General features: G+C 37.4%; 1 protein-coding gene across 5 annotated transcripts in view; it reads right to left on the bottom strand.

Annotated features, from left to right (window-relative positions):
* Positions 1–7,581: 7,581 nt before the first annotated feature.
* Positions 7,582–24,848, bottom strand: part of AKAP6 (A-kinase anchoring protein 6) — a 480,944-nt gene continuing 463,677 nt past the window's right edge. For all 5 annotated transcript variants that reach the window (XM_038544457.1, XM_038544461.1, XM_038544460.1 and 2 more), the window contains 2 exons: positions 15,847–19,262; positions 7,582–10,786 (listed from right to left, as the gene is read on the bottom strand). In XM_038544457.1, the coding sequence (XP_038400385.1) occupies positions 15,888–19,262 (3,375 nt within the window). In that variant the 3' untranslated portion in view covers positions 7,582–10,786; positions 15,847–15,887. The remainder of the gene's footprint in view (positions 10,787–15,846; positions 19,263–24,848) is intronic.

The raw sequence follows: 24,848 nt of genomic DNA, 5'->3' as shown, positions 1-24,848 counted from the left end.
CGAATGCTAAATATATGGAAAATTTTGAGGCAGAGCAGGATATTCATTTACTGCTTAAAGTGTTTCTCCACAAAATGATCAAAATTAGCATCACTAAAGGGGGACAGATGGACACTGTGTGTCTCAAGATTGATAACCAAAGAAGGACAGAAGACCAATATTCCTATTGAAAATGCATGGCTTCAATTTAATCATGAGGAAAGATAAGATGAAATGAAGAATAATATATTTTTAAAAGGGATTGGGAGAAGATCTATTCTTCTTAATTATCAATGTCATAAAAAGACAAAGAAAGCCTAGGGAAATGTTTACAGATTAAAGGAGGCTAAAGAGATATGACAACTAAATTTAATACCTACTTTGTGTACTGAAGAAGGAAGAAATGCTGTAAGGGATATTATCAAGGAAACTGACAAAATTGGAATGTGAAAGGTAGATTAGATAAATCTATGATATCAATATAAACTTTTGGAAGTTGACAATTATATATGGTTATGAAAGAGAACATATCTATAGCCCTATTTAGAAATATACAATGAAATATTTGGGATAAAAGACCATGATATATGTCACTTATCTTCAAAGAAAATAAAAACACTAATTTGAAAATAAGATGCACCCCTATGTTTACTGCAGTATTATTTACCATGGCCAAAATATGGAAGCAACCCAAATGTTCATCAATAAATGGATAAGGAAGATGTGGTATATACATACAATGGAATATTATTTGGCCATAAAAAAGAATTTGATCTTGCCATTTGCAACAACATGGATAGGCCTAGAGGGTATTATGCTCAGTGAAATAAGTCAGATGGAAAAAGACGAATACTGTATCATTTCACTTATATGTGGAATTTAAACAAAAATGAACAAAAAAAAAAACCCAAGACTCTTAAGTACAGGTAACAAACAGGTTGTTGCCAGGGGCAAGGAATAAGGGGATAGGTAAAATAGGTTAAAGGGGATTAAAAGGTATGAACTTCCAGTTATAAATAAGTCACGAAGATGAAAAGTACAGTATAGGGAAGATAGTGAATAATATTGTAATAATGTTGGATGGTGACAGATGGTGACAACACTTATCATGATGGCACTGAGTAATACATAGAATTGTCAAATCAATATGTTGTGCACCTGAAACTAACATAACATTTTATGTTAATTATACTTCAAAAATAAAAAGGGAAATGGTAAAGCAGATGGGGTAAGATATTAACAATAGGTAAACCTGGTTAAAGTGTACTCTTTTCATTTTTGCAATAGTTTGTAAATCTGAAGTTATTTTATTATAAAAAGTCGAAAAACAATTGGATTTGTTATTTTAAATGCTTACAGTTAGGTGTGTTCCCAGGGTGAAATCAAACAAATATGATCCAGGAACACTGCTATCTTAGGAAATGTCTCTTGAAGATAATGAGAAATTTTGAGGTAAATTTTCTGGAAACTGAGACTTTGTTACTTACTCTCCAAGTGAGAGTATCTTTTGGGCAGAAAAGACCTATGTGAAAAAAAATCACCAGAAGGATGCTAGGAAGACAGCCAATCCCACATTTTCATTAAATTAAATTCAAGTTATAGTTTATAGAATTGTCTCTCTCTGCAGCCTCTTTCAGATAAGAACAAATGCATGGAAGGGAAATTGCATATTTTAAAGTATTTATCAAGCAAAAAGTAACGATAAAAATGTATGTTCCCACCAGAACATTAACCTCGTCCTTCATGATTAACTATCACACTTTTCTTTCATCACGCTCTGACCTTTAAGGTGTTCCTGTTGTGTATGTTTTTAATGCCTAACTTTTCTGGAAAATGTGCAGAGGTCATAATGAGGCATAATTATATACAATATATAATTTTCTTTGGCCTTTTTCAAGTGCTAATTTAGCTATCATTTCTTCCTATAGAATTTTTATAAGAATTTTTTTTTTAAAGTGAAAGTCTTTTCTTCAGTTTTGGCATGAATTATAAGTAAGACAGACAGGAAATTCAGCAACACGTGTACGAATGTTAAGTGAACTCTGTAACATAACTCCTTATTTATCTAGATGGGAAATGAGTTTCTCTTTTTTTTAATTATCTTTTTTTAAAAATATTTTATTTATTTATTCATGAAAGAGAGAGAGAGAGAGGCACAGAGACACAGGCAGAGGGAGAAGCAGGCGCCACGTGGGGAGCCCCACATGGGATTCGATCCCAGGTCTCCAGGACCACGCCCTGGGCTGAAGGCGGCGCTAAACCACTGAGCCACCCAGGCTGCCCGGAAATGAGTTTCTGAAGCAGCTTTTTTCCATTCACACTCTGCTTTTATGAAAAGAAAGCAAATAATAACTAGCCTAGCTCTCTTCATCTTCAGTTTCCTTACTGTAAAATGGGTATCACCAATTAGCACAGTGCCTGGTACATAGCAATCACTTGAGTGATAATGAGTTCTTTTATTATTTAGATTGGTTTAAACAATAATATCCAGAGTATGTTTACTGGCCTAGCCAGGTTTCCTATACTCATTTACAATACCAAACAATAATTGGTAATCACTATGGTGATGCTGAGTCATCAAAGATTAAATTTTGTTTAGAAATGTCTGAGTGGGGCACCTGGGTGGTTCAGTGGTTGAGCGTCTGCCTTTGGCTCAGGTCCTGATCCTGGGGTTCTGGGATGGAGTCCTGCATTGGGCTCTCTGCAGGAAGCCTCCTTCTCCTTCTACCTATGTTTCTGCATCTCTATCTCTCATGAATAAATAAATAAAATTTATAAAAAAATTGCTTGAGTTTCCAGTAAGTCACAGATGACTTAAATAAGCAGACCCTTAGGTTAACAAGAATATTCTGGTTTACAATCATTCCAAATCAGTTTTCTTTTCTTTTTTAAATATACTAGCAAATATTATTTCATTCCTATTGAAAATGCCTCTTGGCCTTTAAATAATTAGTAATTTTACTTTAAAAAATATTTTTACATACAGTCTGCAAGGAAAAGCACTATTGGTAAGAGAATGATCCTGAACCTAGAAAGTTATGAAAGTATTTAGAAGAGAGCCAAAATGTGTGTACATGTTAAAAAAAAAATAACCGTTTCCTGAAAAGTTAGGGAGCTTTCAATTTACAAAACCTCGCTGTAAACATCATTAGTCATTTGAGATCAGCAGCGATAAGAGAACTTATATGAAGACTGATTTGATTTTCACACCACTTTAATGACAAGATAAATTGTCAGCAACTTGGATTTCTATATAAAAAGACGCTTTAAAATAAATGAAACATATTTGCAAGCAAGCAAACACATACACACAGAGGAAATTATTTGTTTTGAGTTGCTGACAGTGTAAGTAACTTGATAAACTAATAGAACAAGACTAATTCTATAAACCTTTGAGTATTTTTTATAAACCAGTGGTTAGGGAATATTGGGATTTAAAGAGGATCTTACACGTTTTTATGTTCCTAATACCTTCTGTCCTTTTAGTCCTCGAATAAATTTTGCTGAATAATGTTTGTTTTATGCCTCTAATGGCCCATTTGTTTACAGGGAGTTAGGATGTATTTTTAATGGCAGGATAAGTGTAAAGAAAAGAAATATTTTAATAATTGTAGTGTTTCTTTTAAATCATATATTAATTTGTATTAAATTGACAAAATCCATTATTGTATATCTTGATGATGTGGAAAAACACCAGATTATACATTGGTAATCTTATTCCAAATTTCCACATAAATTGAATGCAGAAGGGAAAGAGAGTAATGTCATGGTCAGCAAAGTTGATGAACATGGCAGCTTATGTGGTAGAGACACAAAAGGTTTTCTGTACATCTGGAAGATATTGATGTTCCAAATCTTATGCTTCTATAGTTGACCAGGGTGAAGTTGTCTGGGCTAGCTCATCAGAATTGGCCATTTCTCCAATGTAAATTTGAGGCCAAGTTTTGTTGCATTTCACATTTGCTTCCCTTAAATTCACCTTTTTAAAGAACATACTTACCAGAAAGCTTGAGTTCTTCATCATCGTGGAGCATCCAAGGCTGTGCATTCATGCACAGGGGTGTCGATCCTCTTTTCTTTGGGAGTCCTTTCTGAGATATTGGGGCACTTCTTATCAACCAAGAGAGCATAAGCCTCAGTATCAGTGATTCTTAAACATGATGTCATAAGGTATTTGTAACCAATAATAAGGTACTAATATATAAAAATAATTTTTTTAAGTATGAATTAGGTTTGCTTCAAAGTTATAGAGAGAGTAATGTCATCCCATTTAGCTGCTTTATGATCCCCTTTACAAGTGGGAAAGAAGGGGGGGAAGTCTTTCCTCACTGGAAATTGTTTATTAATGTTTGGTAAAAGCCTGGAAATGTCTCACACGTGTGCACATCTTCCAAGTTGTGTGTGTTACAACAGAAAAGAGAATGAGAGAAGTTGCTTTATGTAGGCCCTGTTTTACCTAAGAACACAAGAACAAGTAATCTTTGCATATTTTCTACTTCAGTGAGGGCCCATCAATCAAGGAACAGAATGGTCTCAAGGTATTGGCCAAAATGCCTTTGCTACAAGAAACCTTGACATTGGGACATTGGGATGCCTGGGTGGCTCTGGGGTTGAGAGTGCCTTTGGCTCAGGCACGATCCCGTGTCCAGGGATCCGGTCCCTCATCGGGCTCCTTGTGGGGAGCCTGCTTCTCCCTCTCCCTGTGTCTCTGCCTCTCTCTCTCTCTGTGTCTCTCATGAATACTACTAATAAAAAGAAACCTTGACATTATGAGCCGGATTTGCACACATCGTTGTGTTATTTTACTCTGAAAATGCAAATACATGACAAGTCTCATATTTAGGGGACATGGCTATATGAAAGGTATATGGTTGCTTTATAAGGAGGAGGAAGTGCCTATAAAACTTCCTTGAGTGTCCCCTCCACAGTCATGTGGCAGTGGGAAGTGGTAATGCTCTCGATGGTGAATTAAGGAAAAAAGCAAAAAGGGTGGTTAGCATTTGAACATCTTCTGTTCAACAAGAATACCCACCTGTGGCCATACTTATTTCCTTGGCAAACTCAGATTGTTAATTATGACCAGTGTGTGGAAAATGAAAGTGTATCTTACACAATCAATGATCATGGTTTTTACCTTTGGGATGAAAAATAAATTTGAAAAAACAGACTCTTTGAAATGGCCCAGATTTAAAAATGCTTTATGAAAACATTTGGAGAAAAGATTGCAGTTTATCAGTGAATTGAAGTGAGTTTAGGTTATGTCAATTTTCCTGATGGTTCTGATTGAACTAATGACTTAGTCTGTAATTGACTAACCCTCTAAATCAATCAAAGCCAGGCTGTAATAAATGAACTACATTTAAATCCTTAAACCAATTGTGGATGTGGAGCAATCTTTAAGTTTGTGTAATAAGGCATACTTTGGTAAAGGTAATATGAAACTGAAATTGAGAACTCAACAAAAATCTAGAAAGCAAAAAATAACGACTGCAGGTGCTAATATGTTATACTGATTATGCAAATGAGAATCTACCTCTAAGAAAATGGTGTCAGAATTTAGAATACTGTAGTCCTGAAATGGGAAAGCTTCTTCTGTCATGGACTGAACAGTAAATATTTTAGGCTTTATATGCCACATGGTCTCTGTCACAACTACTTAGCTCTGCAGTTAGAGTGCAAAAGCAGCCATAGACAATATGTAAACAAATGTGTGTGGCTCTGTTCCAATAAAACTTTATTCATGGATACCAAAATTTGAATTTCAAACCATTTTCACATATCATGAAATACTCTTCTGTTTTTTTTTCCAGCCATTTAAAAATGCAAAAAACATTCTTCAATCATAGGCCAAACAATAAAAGGCAGTGTGCCAGATTTAGCCCAAACTGTAGTTTGTTGACCCCTGCCCTAAACTAATAAAGCATGAGCTTTAAGAGTAACGTGCGAACTTCGAGACACATCAAGAATGTCAGTGACTCATTCATTCTTCATTAAAGAGCAGCTATTGAACACAACATCACCTATGCACTATACTTGACAAAAATGTTTACCCTGAGTTGAATAATGAGAAAGCAACTGGAAACATCCAGATTGTGGGTCATTTTATAAAAGTGGCCTGGACTTTTCAGAAATGTCAATTATGAAAGACCAAAGAAAGAAAGAATAAAAGCATAGGGAAAGTGTTCAAATTGAGAAAGACATAAAAACTAAAGGCAATGCATGATTTTTGTTTGGATCTGGGATTAAAACAAAAAACAACTGTAAATGGACACTTTCAGGGCACTTGGAAAAATTTGAATATAGAGTTGATAGAGATTATCAGATATCACTGTATCAGTGTTACATTCTTTGGGTGTTAGGATGGCATTGTGCACTTGTAGAATAATACTTTTGTTTTCAGAATATGTATGCTGAAACATTTGGATGAAGTGTTAGAATCTGCAATTTCAAATGGTTCAATCACACAAAAGTGTGTATGAGAGATGAAACAAATGTGGTAAAATATAAACAATAAATGAATCTGAGTGATGAGTATGCAAATACTGTACTATTCATTCAGCTTTTATATAAGCCTGAAATTATTCAAAATAAAAGTTGAAAAAATGTATAGAAAAAAGTTATAAATTCATTGGTTCAAGTTAGAAAATTTAAAATATACAAATTATACAGTGCTTGAAAAATCAGGTATTCATCAAAATTCTAAAATAATACTAAACTCATTTGGAAATTAAAATAATTTGATTTTTGAGAAATAGCTGGATTATTTCAGTGTGTTTTGATAGTTGTTTAGAATCTGTTCCCAGAAATTTTTTAGCATGGGTAAGACCTATGCTGGATGAATACAACACAGCAACATCATCAAACTCAGATTCACAAAAGCACTGAATTTAGATTGTTCTGTTGTTGTTGAAGATGCATATTTATTCAGTGACCAGAAATCTGAAATTTTTTTTTCTGTAATTAAAATTTTCAAACACGGGGATCCCTGGGTGGCTCAGCGGCTTAGCGCATACCTTTGGCCCAGGGCATGATCCTGGAGACCCGGGATCAAGCCCCACGTCAGGCACCCTGCATGGAGCCTGCTTCTCCCTCTGCTTGTGTCTCTGCCTCTCTCTCTCTCTCTCTCTCTCTCTCTATCATGAATAAATAAATAAAATCTTTAAAAAATTTTTTTTCAAACATAAAAGACATTTCACTTCTTCTAGTAGTCAGATCCGGATGACTGCATACTATTTTTGCTCACTAGGTTTTTGAAAATGTAGAGAAACTAGATAGGAAACAAAATAAATTGGTCATCATTTAATGTGGAGAGATCACTCTATTCAAGGACATGAAAAGCACTTTCACAAGAAAAACTATAAACTCTTTGTAGGCAGAGATGATATTCTAGCTGCCTTTGTATCTCTAATGCCAAACAACAGTGCCTCACACAAGTAGTCACTCAATGAATGTTTGTTGAATGACTGAATAAATAAATAAATAAATGGAGTGGCAGGGGTGGGGAACCCTGCTTTATATGGAAACAGGTTAGGTTTGGATTTGATGTAAGGAAAAGATTCAAGATGACTCCGGCACTAGACTGGGCCACTAAAAGACATAATGGATTATTTATTTATTTATTTATTTATTTATTTATTTATTTATTGAAATTTACAATAATAGAATAAACATATATCTTGAATATATTTTTAGAGAAAACCACTTAAATGTTCAGATATTTTTCTACACGTATGATGATAAAGACAGCTCCTCACCTTCAAGGATTCTGTCTGCTAACATTCACTCAGGTTGAAGTGGATCTGAAACCCATGACAAATGAAGGGTAGTTGAGGGAATGAAGAACTGAAATCACAGCACCTGGGAGAAGACGAGTAACTGGCCTTGGTCATCCTCAAAGATGCCATGAGAAATGAGGGGTAGAAATACTCTGAGCAGCTCAGCAGGACAGAAGCCAGAAATGGGAGCAAAATTAAAGGAGAGCCAAGGGAGCACTCTGTAGATTTCAGCAACCGGAGAAAGAACCTTCTAACAGAGACGCGCCCAACCATGGGACAGCCTGACTTAACAAATAAGGAATCGCTGGCTCTGGAAGGTGTAGGCAGAGTTGGTGTGACCATTTTCAAGGACGATTGACTCAGGAGGTAGTGCCCACACACAGCAAGAGATTGAAGCTATCTCATCCCTTCTGACCAGAAAAAGTACTATTCAATAGAAGTCATTTTACAAATTCAGTGCTAATATTAAGTAGATAATTAAGAAGCAAATGTTTTTAATACCTCAAGGTGTTCAATGAGTATATAACAGATAAATGGAACATTATAGTCAGTTTGTTCCAGTAGACGTAGACCTTGGCATTACCCAAGGAAAACTTGGGTTGTCTCAATATGTAAAATAATACCGTACCTTAGCAGAGATCCCAAATGCTTTTAGGTGTTTCAAAGACACTGGGATTTGTTCTTCCTGCATCTTGGGCCACTATCCCCGTGTACTCTGTTATTTCAAGCCTAGCTTATTTTCTGCAGCTGCCTCCCAACGAGCCGTTTCTAATGTCTTCCCCCTGTAATCATCTTGACCACCGCTACTAGATGTCTGCCTAAAACTTCTTTTGAACTATTACTACCGATTCAAAAGCCTAGAATGATTAATCAATTTAGAAATATGTATGGAAAAGATTAGAAGAGACATAACTATATGAGTAGTTATTAAAGCGGTAAAATATAGACTCGTGTTATTTAAACATTCTTGGTATTGTGCTAATGTTCTAATGATAAATAAAATCACGTGCCAAAGAAAGAGTACAAGGTTTCCTTTGTAGGAAGACTACCTACCATATCACATACAAAAGCTCCAACTTAGCTTTTTTAAAGACTCCTCATTCATCTCCCAGTTTACCTCTTGCCTACTACTCCTGGAATAAAACTTCACTCACTTTCTATTGTCTAACTCTTTGTTCCCTTCTAGCCCTTTCCTTCCGCCTCGTCCCTCTTTGCTACGTCTGTGTTTGTGCCTCTTTTACCACGTTGCTCTGTACCTTGCCTGTAGAACAACTACTGTATCTCATTTGTGTGTTCACTTCCCCTATACTACAGGTAAGCCTCTGAAGGGCAGGGCCTCTATTCATCATTGCATTCCCCACATCTAGAATAGTCCTTGCAGATAAAAGGTGTTAATTAACTATCAGTTGAATGATTGCATTACATATTTTTCTAGTTGTTTACATGTTTTAGTGTAGGCTTCTCAAAATGAAAAGGTACATGTCATCCATACTGCCTAATTCAATACTTAAGTTCAGTAAATTTTTATGGAATACCTACTGTGTATCAGGCACTTTAGTAGGTGTTAGGATATAAATTAAAAACTGCTTTTAAGAAGATCAGTAAAGACCAGGTGGAATAGTTCTCAGCTAATTTCTCCTAACAAAATATACACCTGAAATCTATAGTCTAAATTAAAATAGTCAAATTTTCTAGACTTTACCACCATCTTTCTACTAAACCCATTCAAAAAAATTACATAAAATAAATATGAGATGGACTAGGTAGCCTGAAATCCAATATTAAACCATCAATGATAAGTAGAAATAAAAAATCTAGGATAGGTTCTTATTGATTTAGGGGAACTGGCACTTAATCATTTGTGTTCCAAGATCTTTACAGTGATCAGAAAGATTTTGAAAATTGTGAAGGCTTCATGTGTAGTTTAAGCAATTTTAAGCCTTTTATGCAACACGGATATTGTGGAAGCTACTACATGTTACAGCTTTTCCAGAATTAGATGTAATAATTTGGTAAAGAACACAGGTAGAAGAGATCACTGATTTTCCTTTTCCCCCAATAAACTACGTTTATTATGCCAATTTTAATTACCATGCAATCTAATGGTTTAAGGCTTATATTTTCCACATCACTAGACATCATAAACATGAAAGCATTTTATACTGTCATTATACATCAATGTTTGTACTTGGTTATACATATATACAGAAATTATTCACACATCTTAACCTTGCTATTTCCTCCTTTCAAACCAACATAATTTTACCATGAAAGCAGCTTTTTAATAAATGGTATAAGAAATACAGCAAGGCACACTTTTTTAAAAAACTTTTTTCTCATTACCACCTCAAGAAGCATAAAAAACAAAAATGTTGTACATAATTTAATAGTAGAATATCACCAGTTTATAATATACAACACCCATATAGTTGTTTCTTGAAGTGCTGCATAGATAATTATTTTTAAAATAAAATAAATAAAACAGCGCTTTTAAAAGTTGCTAAATTTTGAAAGAAAGACCAATGTTTCTTCTGTATGCTGCGATCAAATCAAATGTTGGCCTTTTAGGTAAATCTCCTTCAATAAACACAGGCATCATACCATTAAAAAAAAAATCCAGATTGAAACATGAAATTGGTCAAGTACGGGTGGCGAGGGGGAGGGGTTGGGGGTGGTGTCATTCCAGACAGGTGAATTTAATGGACCATCAATTTGGTGGACTGCAGAACTTTAAAGAGTAGATGGGGAGGGAGGAGGCAAACGGAAAAGTCTCGCTGGAGAGGTGGGGTTGGTAGAGGTAGCTTGGGACAGGAATCCATGGGAGAACAAGCAGCTTTGCCAAACTTCAAAGACAATCACCTAAAGAAAACCAGTGCACAATCCAGATCACAAGGCTCATGTGGACAAATCGCATTCAGAGGGAAGATTCATCTTGGGAGAGGTCAATGTAACAATTGGCAGTGACGTGATGAAACCACAGACTAGCCCAGGGTGGGACGAGGAGGCCAGCCCTGAGTTACAGCCAGGCTTATCTACAAGAAACAAAAAAAAGTGACAAGAAAACGTATCAGAAATCTGTTTCATTTGCCAACCTGAGCCCTTTGAGGAAGACTGTCATTTTGGAACTATCTGCTCATATTCTGAAATAAAAGGATACATAAAACAGTGATTTTAATTGCCCAAGTTTCACATTACTGACAAAGATGCTTCAGAATCTATTGAAAAATAAATTGATTTTTTTTTAAAGACATGGTTTTAAAGAAAACAAGAAAAATCATCAAGTTGGACTTTTTCTCTGGATATCATCTACTCTGTTGCTTGTGAACTCAGTTTTGAGCACTAGAGATAGCTTCAAATCACGGAAAATGTGAGGCTGCTGGTGCCTAGCTATGCAGCAAAGTATCAGCAGTGATTCACAGCCTGGGAACCTGGGCCCTCAGGTGGTTCAACTTTTCCCTCAGTGACTATGTGTGACAATGGAACTGAACAATTCCAGTATTATACAGCGGTGAAATATTCATAGCAGTGTTAGAATCCCAAATGTTTTCAGCCCCTTGCAGATAAAAGGATATGACTTGGGCTTCTGGCTCGAATACGAATGCATTTCATTTAAGGTACACTCTGCAAATAAGAATGACTCAATTATATCTGTACATCTCGATAGCTCAGATACAAATTTGTTCCAACCTCACCAGTTCTGCCTATTTCTAAGTGGCTGAAAGCAACAAGTTGGATGTAAGGGACAGCTAAATTCCAGGGATAGGCAGTACAGGATGTAATTACTTTATGTCCTCCGACCAAATCTCAAAGAAAGCAGGTTTTTTTTTTTTTTGCTTCTCTGGGTTTTAACGAGTTCTGATGTCTGATGTCAGGTTGCTTTATTGTCTTTCTAGAACTAAATATTCTCATTCTCTGTCTCTTTCTCTATAATCTTGTAAACTTTAAGAGCCAGAAAAACTTTAGCAAATGTGGTTTGGCTGAAGTCACAGGAAGTTGGGGATAGAAGGCCCGTTCTCAAGAACAGGGAGAGATGGACAGGAACAGATGGTACAAAATTTGGTACATTCAAATACTGCAGTAACTCAAGAAAGAACGTGATGCATTGTTCAAATGCTGAGGACCTGCATCGAAATACGGACGCAGAGTAAGAAATCCTTAGGTGAGGCAAAGCTGGTCTTATTAATGCTTTAAATTCTCTCTGGATAATCAATTCTTTCAACTTGGCCCACTTGGGAAGGGGCAGGCAAAATTGATTGAGACACAGATCTGGTGTGTGTGTGTGTGTGTGTGTGTGTGTGTGTGTGTATGTGTGTGTGAGAGAGAGAGAGAGAGAGAGAGAGAGATAGGTGATGACCAATAAAATCTTTGTCATTTAGCATGGCAGGGCTAGTTATTCAGAAGTGTTGGATAATTAAAAACATTTCACATCCATCAGAACCTTCACATCCACTTTAAAAGTGATTTTGAAGGTAAATTTGATAAGATCATGCTTGTATCGTTTAGTGAAAAATTAATACACTATCACCAAAAGTAGTTTCCTAAACCTGCTTGGCCAGCTTTGGATCATATTAAATACTTAGTGTCAATCCAACTAACAGAATAAGAATTTCTGTTGTATACATGAGAAATGTTTGCTCTTAAAGTTTTCTCAGTTTGTGATAACTGACTGGCAGCAATTTTACTGTGTAAGTGTATACTTGAGCATGCATAAATACAAGTAATTGTTGAAAATCTAAACTCTATGAGCTACCAACAATTACATTTGCAGACCAATAAAACAGGAAAAACAATGGAGCTAAAAAGTTCTGAAGGAAATATATGCATCCTAAGTAAATACAGCCCCTCCAATACACACACACACACACACACACACACACACACACACACACACCATACACAGTAAAACAAAACTGAAAACCAGAGTAAACCAAAAGGAAAAAAAAAAAAAAAAAACACCCTGGCTGCATGTGATGAGTTAAATTTTTATACCACAGGATTTATCCAGCCTGAAGTTTACGGTTAAATCATCACCAAAGATCAGAGGCTTATGATGAGGATTATGAAGAAATAACTGTCAGAATACAGCAAAAAGATTAGTGCAAAGTACATCTCTTAGGCAGGTCCTAGGAGGCACTCCAGACATACATTATGTGCTTCCTCCAAATTAGGCAGAAATATCTGGATCTATCCAGTTACCTTTCCTTTGATGTGATTTGCTATAACTGACCTCTCTATTTTTGTAGAAACATGACACATAAATGAAAATAGTGAAAAGCACAGCAGTGTGCCTAGAAATCAGTGGAAATGCATCCTGTGTTTGACCATGTCTAAAACTTCAACAGTTTCAGTGGGTTTTTAATTAGAACAGTAAGTGAAAAAAACCTCAAAAAATTTTTGAAAAGAATTCTTGTTAGTGTTGCAGACTGTTTCTGTGCTAAGTTATAGCTCTTCCAGATGACATAACTTCATCATTTGAGAACTTATTTCTGGGGGAAAAAAAGCCCAGCAAACTGAATATGGTGTATTTTATTATCTAGATAGAGCACCCCAACTGATAGTTTTGAAACAGCTTTAAAAAGTAGAGCTTTTCCCGCCCTACTTGAATCTTGTAGAAAGAACAATGACAACAGTTAATCTTTTATGGACTTGAGGTTTCATATTTACCAAATAATTCTACTACGGTATTCCTGATTTTTAACACCAAAGGCATGCCAACATTTTGAGATTAAATAACTTGTCATGGTCAATAATATTTTAACAAAATGTAAATATTTATACCCAGGTACCCAATGGTAACGACTGGTGAAAAATTTAGGCATCCAGATATTTGATCTGCATGATACTGAAAAAATTGACTAGGACCAGTAAATATGGTTATTTAAGTGGCCCTTGGCTGATAAAAAGTCACTTGGGTGCAATGTGAGTTCTGCAGAAGTAAAATCTGGCTGCTTCTCCCATTGCCTGAGATAGGGCCAGGAACCCCATCTCTGGGGCTCAATGAAATACTGCTGACCGGCAGGTGGGCTCGCTGATAGTTTTATATTGTCGTGCCTGTAAAATGTGAGGGCTGCACAGATCCAACAGCATGTTCACTTCATACTCACTTCCCCGGGTGCAAAGATGGAGCTGCTTATCATTTACATTTCCCTTCTCTATCTATGTAAAGGACAGAAGATACTCCCGGAGTATCTAAAAGGGAAGAGTTGTGACCCTGGATGCTTCTTCTGTGCCAGCGCTTCTCGGGCTCCGGATATCAGACTGACTGGTGACTTGAGTAAGGGTCACAGTCACATGATATCATGCTCAGAGCAGTGTTGCTTCCAAGCCTTCATCCCTTTGCAGAAAACAAAAATCAGCCCCCTCCACCAGCCCTTCTAGTGTCAGGTTGGCAGAGCCAGCTGTACAATTGGTACTAATAGAACTTCTTTAGAAGCAGCTTATGGGATTGCAGTTATTCTCCCTTAATGGTCAGTTTCACTGCATACTGATGGAGAATGTGATTATGGGGTGGACATGTTTCACAGAAAATACATTTCTCTCTCTCCTACTTTTGTTCTCACTTGCGGCCAATTGTAAATTGAGTCTGAAACAGAAAATTAGTTGAGCTATATTAGTAAGTAGGATGTCTTCCCTCGATTTTGCATACTGAGTTTATTTTTAGGGTATATATATGGTATAGATCCCCCCTCCCCATTTCTAGCAGCTCTACACAGAATCACACATTTTAATGAGCTTAGGGCACAGGTGTTGCAGGAAAAAAAATAATGATGTTTGCCATTCATCTTTCAAATTAAATAATGTGTTTTTAAATAGTAACTTTTTTCATAATACATTATGGGAACAACATTTATCTGTCACATTTTAAAAGATGTATTTGTAATAAATGTAAATTACTTTTAGAAAATCAGTAATTAGGCTCATCAAAAAATAAACAATCTGCCACAAAAAAGATAATCTTTAGCATAGTTAAGTATAATAACTGTTATTTGAATAAGTTAACAAATTAGGGTAGATTGCTTCTGTAATTCATTTCCTATAGCACGAGTTTAGGTTACGGCATTAAGCTTCTGGAGTGGGGGGGTGGAGATGGCATTCGGCACCTCACACTTTGGTGAAATACAGCTCTCACATTCAAAAGCTCAAATTTTCTTCTTTAGACTTGATTGAGAAAGTATATTCATCACAGGGGCTTAGACACAGAAAATAACAGAATTTTTGTGTCATTTTTCGAGCTGTATCATCATCTCAGAATTATCAATCAATAGCTGTCTTATTAAATATGAAGAGTGGAATGACTTTCTTAAAAATTTTGATGGAAATCAGCCTGTCACCTTCAGGCAAAATTCAGAAATTCTGTTTTTATCAAAACGCCATTAACTTGTCATGTATTCTCTCTGCATTTGCTTTCTGGGCCTGTTCTCAGGCTGTATGTGGATAAATAAGAGCCTCCTCTTGAACATCAACTTTCTCCTCCTGTTTGAATCCTTAGACTTGGCCATGATTAGGAGCTGTGACAGCACAGCCTTCCACTGGGGAAGCAAATGTGATGATAGTTACATCAGACAGAAGCATAAAAGGGAGGCCCAGATCAGAAGATGCAGCCTTTAACCTAATCATTGTTCATTTCCAGGCACCGAAGGGAGAGGGCAGCTCTGCGTGCAGGAAACTCAAGTGCGGAGCACTATCACTGCACACGCATTTTGATCAGAGGGTGTGACTGCAATTGGGAGAACCTTCTTTTCCTCCCTTGGTGGAAGGAAGAATGTGAGGTCCTCCATTATTCAGCCACTTCCTGAAATTTTGTATCCTTCTTGCCAGAAGGATGTAGGAAAGATAATGTCACTAGAAATGTCGATTGTGACTATTTCCTCTCACTTTAGCTTCACAGTTACTTGCATTCCAGGGAATGTTCTTCCACCTAAATGTCTTATTCAGATAAATATCTGCCATGACCAGTCATTCTGACTAGTTTTTCCTCCTATCGTGGGTGGCATTGTTGACTCAGGCTCGTATTTTAAGTATATATAGATTTATATTAAATATACGTTTAAAAATATATTAAAGTTATATATTAAAATAGGAGTATACATACCTTTCAATGAGATGATTTTCATGCGTGGAGAGGGTTGCATTCTACCTATGCATATTTTTATGTTGTTCTTCATGAAGATTTAGAAGATTTTCTTCACAGGTTAAAGTTTTGGGGTTGGGATGTAACACAGCCTTGTCTTTTGGCTGCTTTGCCTTTGAGGAGAGTCCTGGAACTCCAGATTTGGCCGGAGCAGCATTACGTTCTTCGGGCATTCCTGATTCACCTGTGTTTTCTGAACTTTCCCTTTTACTGCCCAGCCTCGAAGCAGTTAACTCTGAGCTCTCCCCACAGATAGGAGCTGGGGGTAAACCATCTGCTTCCTTTCCAACATCAGATTCTTTCTGGTGGGGAGGATTTGAAAGCGCCACCATGTCTACCTCATCAGCTAAGAGAGAAGTATCACTGAAGGTAGGAGAGCCAGCTGCTGCTTGCGGTGGCGTAGCAGCTTCATCTGAAAGAGTGGGTTCATCTGGAGGGGTGCTGGAGAGGCAAGGCCCATCTCCATCGGGGTCGTCCTCAACACAGGCCTCAAAGAAGCATTCGGGGTCTTCCTTGTCTTCTAAGCCAGAGTCGGTAATGTCTGGTGGCACTGGAGTGTTGCTCTTCTCTTCTACGTAACTGGTGACCTCCCCACAATCACTGTCATGAGATGAGAGAGATAAGTAGGAATAAAAGTCCCCCTTTCTCAGCTGGATGGGCCGGTGAGAATGTTCCAACACCTTCTCCTTGATCTGAGTTAATGAGGTAGGAGCAGCTGCCTCATTTTCAGGTTGAGATTTACTTTTTAGGGCCGTTGAAGCCATGTCGATGATTTCCTTAACAAAGTTGTGTACTGAACAATCCTCAGCATCTTTTTGATGGAAAACATCTGGCTCACAGTCACAACAGGAAATGTTGTCACCGACAGAGACATTCTCCTCTGTTTCATTTTGTTCAAGTGTGAAGCAGCAGTGAGCAGATTTTCCAGCCACCCTTGGTGCATCATTCGATGAAGATTTCAATACGTCAGAATCCTGTCTATTGATAACTCTGGCTTCTGAAGGCAGTTCTGGATAAGACTTCTCAGTGGGAGCAGAAGCAGCAGTTGCATTTTCAAAATGGTGGTGCTTGTGGCATTTCTTTGGGCGATGTCTAAGAGTTTGGGGAACAAATTCATTTCCAGCAGTATTGGAATCATCTGAGCTGTCCATAAGTGCTTTACACTTACAATGCTCAGTGTCTGAATTCTTCTTCCTGCTTGAACTAAGAGTTTCTGATTCCTTTGGAATCCCATTCTGTTTGTCTTTCTGTCTTTCTGGAGTGCTTTCAATATTGCCATTTTCCATGTCAGCCACATATGGATCTTTATTAACTTTGAAAATATTTTTCTTATTTTCACCCTTTGTCCCTAACTCATGGGTGTGGGATAAATTCTTACCATTTCCATTACTTTCAGAGAGACATTTTATGGAGCTGTTCAGTAGAGCCTCAATGTTCAGGGTATCCGAGGGATTGGTCATTTCACTACTACTTACATCCTTACTGCCCTTTATTTCATCACTGAGATTACACCTTCTTTTATCTTTTGTCAAGGAAAACTTTGGTCTGATCCAGGTCTGCAGTTCATTCTTTATATAGTCCAGCCCTGACATCAAGTTGCATTCTTCATAAATTTCATCGTCTGTTGCAATACTGGAGTCATCATCCTCATCTTTGATGCATAGCTCTTCTTCTGTCAAGGTGAGGGTAGAGCTAGAAAGGAGGTCACTGTCATCTTCATCATCAGTGCAAGCAGAGGTGCAAGAGACATTAACAATCATGCTGACATTGACGTCGCTTTCATCAGCCACCGAACGAGTCAGGCGCTTCCTGAATGATGCATTTGATTCTGGGATCTTGTTCTTGTGTAATACAATATCCTCTGAGCAAAGAGAGAGCTCATCACTACTGCTAAGTTCTGTAAGAGATGCTGGCGAGTCTTCATTGATAGAAGATGCTATATCCAATGAGAGCTGGCCAGTAAAGGACATCTTTTGGGAACTGCTTTGGAGAGTAATATCAGAAACACTTCGCTTTATCTTTTGCTCTGAAGGGCTCTGGATATTCTCCAAACGATTCAGGAGATCTAGTGTCCTTTTACTCAGTTCCCCAACTGAGCCACTGCTCACACTTATGTCCCCAGAGCTGTGACAGCTAAAAAGATCCTCATTGCTTTTATAGGATGTCAACCAACTTTCTAAAGAAGTGCTTCGCTGGAGGCTGTCAGTGCCATTTTTAAGGATGCCCAATCCAAATAAATCACCCCCTGGAGAAAGGGACTCAATAGATGAACTGTGTGATAAAATGGAGAGTTGTCTGCCATTCTGCATGCTAGCAAATGTTTTCTCTACATCACCACTTTTATATGAATTCCGATCCATTTCATGGGATGCACTTGCCAAAATCCTTTCATGGGGAGGTGCATCTGGTTGTAACTCTGTAGCCTGATGTTTAGATTTGCAGGACTTTTTATCAAAATAAAAACCATGAAGCAGGGGATCCTCCACATGTGCTTTTTCACTTTGTGACTGTTTCATTATCATTGGTAATTTGAGTTTTGAGCCTTGGAGGTACGAGTAATCATAAAATGTAAACACATCATGTTTTCCTTGTAATTCTTCTCCCAAACAATCAGGGGTATATTTGGTAATACTGTTTAAATCTCCAACTTTTCCATTTACACAACCCACTGGTGAAATGGATGACTGAGAGCTATTTGGAAGCTTAATGCGTTCCTCCTCATCTTTAAATTTTTGCTTTAACATGTTAACTGCATCTCCCATTTGTGGGTCCAGATGTTCAGTTTCAGGGTTACTTGGGGACCCATCTACCACATTGAGCAAGCACATTTCAGAGTTGGTAGTGGTTTCAGTGTCTCCTTCACTCACAATTCCACTCTCACTGCCTGAATTCTGGCTCATGTCTCCTCCATGGCATGGGCAGGGCTTCACCAAATTGGAACCTCCTACGAGGTCCGGCAAAGATTTAGTAGATGAAAATGAAGAGTCTTTACTGAGACTCTTAGTTAAAACACTAGGCTGTGTCACGTTGGTGAACTTTGGACTGTTTTTCAGAAATGGCATGTGGTTGTCCTCATAGAGTTCAACATTGTGGAGGCTGTACACTTGGTAAATGTGTGGACTGGAGGGGGCGGTGATACTTGAGGCATACTGAGATCCCCCGTGATCACCTGCCTCTTCTTCATAACCAGGGTCTTCACTACCTATCTCTTCTAGCTTTAAGGAAGGCATGACAGGCTGGGGTTCTTGATCAAGGTCATTTGATTCTTCATTCAAACTAATTAACTTGTTACTTATGTCAGTTTCATCCCATTCCAGGGCATCCTCACTCATACCATTCAGCTCCATCAAGCCAGGATCGATCACATTCAAAGTCTCCTGTGTAGGACAAAAAAGAAAAAAGAAAAAGAATTAGGGAACACAAACATGAACACTTTATCCATTCAAAATCTCTTGGAAGAGTCAGGAAAGAAATTTGCCCCAAGCATGGATTTGAAAGATAGCATAATTATCAGCTCTTTTCTCCTCTGGAATAATACCCAAGATTATTGAAATAGGTTTTTCTATCGATAGTAATTTGTCACTGAAGGCAATAACATAGATTAAAATGTAAAATTATTACAGCCACATTGTAATTTTTGGAATTAACCATTTCCTATTGATTCTTCTACATTTTAAACCTAGGACTGGGTGAAGATAAAACTATCAGGTAAATGAAGGCAAAAAGAGTACAGCCTGTGACATCATCAAGGCACATTCACTCTGATACTCTTAGTGCTGCAGTCCACAGTGGAATATTATCTTCAGCCACAATGGCAGACCCCTTCTTGCCTCTATTCCTGGGGTTCCCACTTGAAGCAGCCTTGCCTTGGGGAAGCAGAAGAGACTCATAGCCACCTGTAGAGCCATTCATGGTCAGAGACCCTTGCTTGTCTATCCTTTCTTCTGCCTTCCGTTTCAGAATTTGGCTCTGCTCCCAAAGAGACCCAAGTTAAACAACACTTGACTGGTCTCTTCACTTACATCTTACTGGACCCTGAGTCTTGGGCCTCAGTTCTCTTAGTCTCTCTCTCTTCCCCAGTCTCTTTCTATGACAGACATTCTACTTTGATCTTGTTAACTTGTCTTACTATTGTCAGACCTGGTCCTGTTCAATATAAGCAGGAACCCTCCCCTCCGGCCCACCAGCAAGCCCTAGAATAACAACTATCTAAAGACTTTCCTGACTCAAGTTTGACTTAGCCCAGATTCTCTTACACTGCACTGTGCCAGCATGGTTGGGATCCTTGAGCTTTCCTTGGATGTCCTGGTTTTAACTTGGTTTAGGGATATGCAGGCCCTGGCAGGCTCACCTATAGATAGAAACTCAAATAGAACTTTGCAGCTCAGCTTATGTTTATGCAGAGTAGTCAAGCAGATAAGCATGGCTCTAGAACTATGCAGAGCAAATGAAATGCTGACTTTGCTGCCTACCAGGTGTGTGGCCGTGAGCAAGTTGCTTAACCTTTCTGAGTACCTATCTCTTTGCATTTCTTGTTCAAGTGGGCTAGCACTATCCATCTTTTGAGATAATTCTAAATACTACTAAGCTAAGGCTTGTAAAGGGCTGAGGGAGTAGTCAATGTAAGGTCACTATAATTCTTAATACATGCAGCATTGCTTTAGAGTGGCTTTGAGTCAATTCATAAAGGGTTCTCTCTGCCTACCTTCTTCTCAATTTGTCCTAAAAACCATAAGGGATTCATGATATACTAGGCAGAAAGAGATGTCACACAGTGTAATAGGTCAGCATATTTACACAAGAACTCAGAAATATTTTAACAGTCTGGTTGAAAAATAGGCCATGATGATTTTATTCCTCAGTAGTGGAGAAAAAGGCCTCACCAGCAACACATTCACAAAACTTTCCTAAGAAAGCTTCAGTCCTTCTTGGAATGAGTAGCTGAAGGATACAACACAACCTCATTAAGTGTAAAACACCCATTAGCACTTTATTATACTGGATATGTAAGAGATTATCTGCATAGCCTACTTAAGTTTAAAAGAGTCCAGTTACAAAGTAAACATTAATTAAGGGATATTTTTAAATTTTATGACAGAAATCTTTCATGCTGCCAAAGTTACAGCAGTTAATCTAGAACACTGGCAGTCATCATACTCACTTAGGTATGGAGTACATTCGCTGTGATGAATTTTTATTAGAATTTCTGTTTATTCTTTGCTTGCTGATAAAGGAAGTACTAATGACCGCTTAGTATGGCTAATGAATGTTAAAATCTTCAGCTGTAGAAACAATCAATCAGTCTAATCAAATAGTATATTAATTTCAAATACTATCTTGCCTGACATTGTACTCTGAGAGTGCTAATAAATAATTGAACTAGTCTTTCAAAGAAGCTCTCTTTGTAACTCTCTGGTTGACTTAAACATTAAGCACAGATTTTCTATGAGAGTCCCAAACCCGGGGGCTCACACGAGATGCAGGAATTGGGCCATCTGGGTGTGTGTCAGGAGCTTAGCCCAAGTGACACCTGTAACTTGGACTTGTCTTTCATGACATAGTCGTTTTCTGACCAAATGCTATCTTTGTGGCTTTGCAAATGCAAGCCTCAGAAAGTATAAAACAGCAGCACCTAAAAGAACAAATCCTCTGCTCTATTAGTAGCTGGAGTAGAAATTTTCCGTAGGAAAAGATTAAACTTTTGAATGTAATTCTGTCCTTTCCCCTCCTTAACTCTCTCTTCCCATACATCCCTTAATTTATTGTAATTGCTGGAATTATTTATATGTCAATTCCTGAGAATATCTGACAAGATCCTTTAGAAAATCATTCACTTTGGGCTTTAAATTTTACATATTAAGGAAGTGCTATTTGTTCTGCTTTCATTCACTCCCTTCTGTTGTGGATTAAATTCTGTCAATATTTTCAATAAAATCTCCATTTCCTCAGGATTTAGCCTCAAACATAAAACATCCCCTGGGGGCAAGAAAGTACAGAAAGTTTCCAAGTGGAAGGGAAGGGCATTGGGATATTTATATAACTAAAAAGTTATCTTTGAAAAAAATGATATATGTATAGAATGATGTAACTGGCAGGAAAATTATTTGGTCGAATGCTCTCTTTGATGATAGCTCAGCAGCCAGTAATGCTCAAGCTAATTAACCATTTGTTGTTGTTGCTTTTCTAGAGGAACTGTCTGGTACTTTTTAAAAGGCACAAATGTTCCTGTCTTTGATAAGGTGATAAATCAAAAATGGATTTAGGCAAAATCTAAGAATATTTGACTGAAATCAAAACGATAGTGAGTAGTCCATGAGGTTCCAATAGAAAGATGCAATTCCAAAGATAATTCTGAATTAAATTAATTTGTGTGCGGGTCTTTCATTCATAAACTTACTTCATTGGTGCAGAATTTGCCCTAAACCTAAAGCTCTATATAAATAATTACACACACATACACACACCCCTGCAAGATCTGCTCAAGAAACAAGTAGAATTAATTGGTGCTGCATTTTTGGTTTTTTGTTTTTTATTCTTGGAAGCAGGTTATTTATTTCAGCACAATATCTACAGAGAAAGTAAAAGAGGATGGAGAAAAGATGGTGATGATGATCCAATTGTAGCAAGTAACATATATTGGAAATAACTTCCTTCTGTACTTATATGGCTTTAATTGAATTAGGTCTCCCAGGACTGCATTTCTAGGATTTTCTTAAAATTTTAGGTTACAAAGTGGATTTTGATAAGCAATGAGAAACATATTACCAGCTAAAGTGTGGGGTGAGGAAACTTGACACTATGAAACAACCCAACAGAGATACGATATAGCTACCTCTAGATCCCTTTAGTTTCCTTTAAAAAGTTGCATCTTTTGACAATCTAAAGAATGTCAAAAAGATTAGCATGAACTGAATGTTCCAGTCAAACTTCTGGTGCTCTACATGGGCAAAACCATGAGAAGGACTTGTAATTTGTGTTCCTCCTATTTATTCCAGACCCAGGAGTTTATTAAGCAATACCACTTGCAAAGTCCTAGGAATAGAGATTTATCTATTGAAAAGTGGAATATAACAAAAATATACAAATAAATAAAAATGACAAAAACAGAAACATCATTAAATGTAATTGAATAAAGATCTGTGTATTTACTCTGGAGCAAAATGTAGACCACATGGAATTTTGAGGTGTTGGACAGGAGGGAGAAATAATATATCGAGATGGGGGTGGATCAAATTAAACAATTTGGAATTAAACAATTCCAACTTTCATATATTTTCTCTGCTTTTCTGATGCAATTATTTTCCCTTGCATCCACCCACCCCCCAAATCACAGTATCTGAGGATTAGATGCAAAATTGTTTCCCTAAATTTGAGTGGGGTGGAAATTTTATTTAAAAAAAAAAACAAAAACAACATCAACAACCACAACAAATCACTAGTTCTCAGAAAATGTAAGGGATAGCTTTTAAGAGAACTCAGTTTTTAGTAATCTGCCTCTTTCTGGGCAGAGAATAGATTCAGAGTTAGTGAAAAAAATATAGATGAAAAAAGAAACAGGAAGAAAAGCAAAAGTGTTCACTGTTTATAAATCATTTTGGGATTTAGAGTAGAAACTCAAATAGATCTGAGTGTTAACCCTGGATTCCCCCTCTCCATGTTAGCTCTGTAGTCCAGGGCAAGTTATTTAACAGTTATATAGTTACTTAGTTCAGCTATTTAACAGGCCTCAGTTCCATCATTTGTATATCAGGATAATCACAGCATATTGGGTCCACCTTAAGGAACGTTGGGAGCTTCAAATGAGAAAATGTATGTCAAGTCCTATGGGGGGGTAGAGGGTTGGCACACTGTGGACGCCAATGATCAGCTATTAGCATAGATTCCTTTTGCTGAAGTGGGACAGGAGATTATGGCTGACAATTAAATAACCATAACTCTGTTTGCATGAAGACTGGTGGTTGGTTGACTAATCTCTTTAGTACATTCCACATGCATGGAATTTAATGAAATAAATATCAATTAGACCCCTTACTCGCTCCCATCGCACTGTAAATGGGGTGTGGGTTTGTCTTTGTATGTCCTGACTGGGCTTATCCCTCAGGAATAACCAGATGAGAAAAGACACCTGCCCAGCCCTCAGCAAGGCCCATAACTCAAGCACTTTCTATTTCCTGAAAATAATTTTTTTTCAAAAAGGCAGGTCCATTGTCTGTGAAATTCTATCACAACTGACACATGAGAGCAATCAAATCCTGCTCACTATCTATCAGATTGACAATAATGTTAAAGTAACTTGTCTCAGCTCAGAAAATGCTTTGAAAGTCTATCTCACACTAATGATCAAAAACTGTTCTAGCGAATGCTCTTTTTTCAATAACAAAGCTGATCAGAAACTCAAAACATACAAGTAAAACCCAGTCATCTCACAAATCTCACTAAAATGAGTACTGACATGGACATATTTCCTAGTCTTGACTCTACAGAACATTTCTGGAATTGTTGAAGATGAAAAATCCATTAGATGTTGTTTTAAAGTAAGTTTTCTAATAGCAAAAATTGCCTTAGTTTTCAATAGGAACCAGGGACAAAAAGAGTCCAATATTAAGAATCAGGGGTTTTCCTCCCATATATAAACTCCATGAGGGCAGTCTGTCTTGTCGCCACTAGAGCCTGGCAAAAACCAGGTTCTCAAAAAAATTTACTGAGTGAACTGCACGCAGAAAGACTTGGATGTGGTCTTATGAACCATTGAGGAGATCTGGGGAATGGTCCTGAGGTTAAATTCTGCCATGATGAAACCACCTAGAGAATTCCTGACTTTCTAGTTGGTGCTACCTCTCAATTGAAAAAGCTAGTGTCCTCAGAAACATTATGCTCATGAAAACCATCACCTATAGAAAAAGTCATATAGGGCAGCCCTAGTGGCTCAGCGGTTTAGTGCCACCTTCAGCCCAGGGCGTGAT

Source organism: Canis lupus, chromosome 8 (assembly GCF_011100685.1).
Source record: "Canis lupus familiaris isolate Mischka breed German Shepherd chromosome 8, alternate assembly UU_Cfam_GSD_1.0, whole genome shotgun sequence".
NCBI lineage: Eukaryota > Metazoa > Chordata > Mammalia > Carnivora > Canidae > Canis > Canis lupus.
The sequence above is the reverse complement of the archived record's forward strand: the minus strand, read 5'-3'. Positions and strand labels throughout refer to the sequence as shown.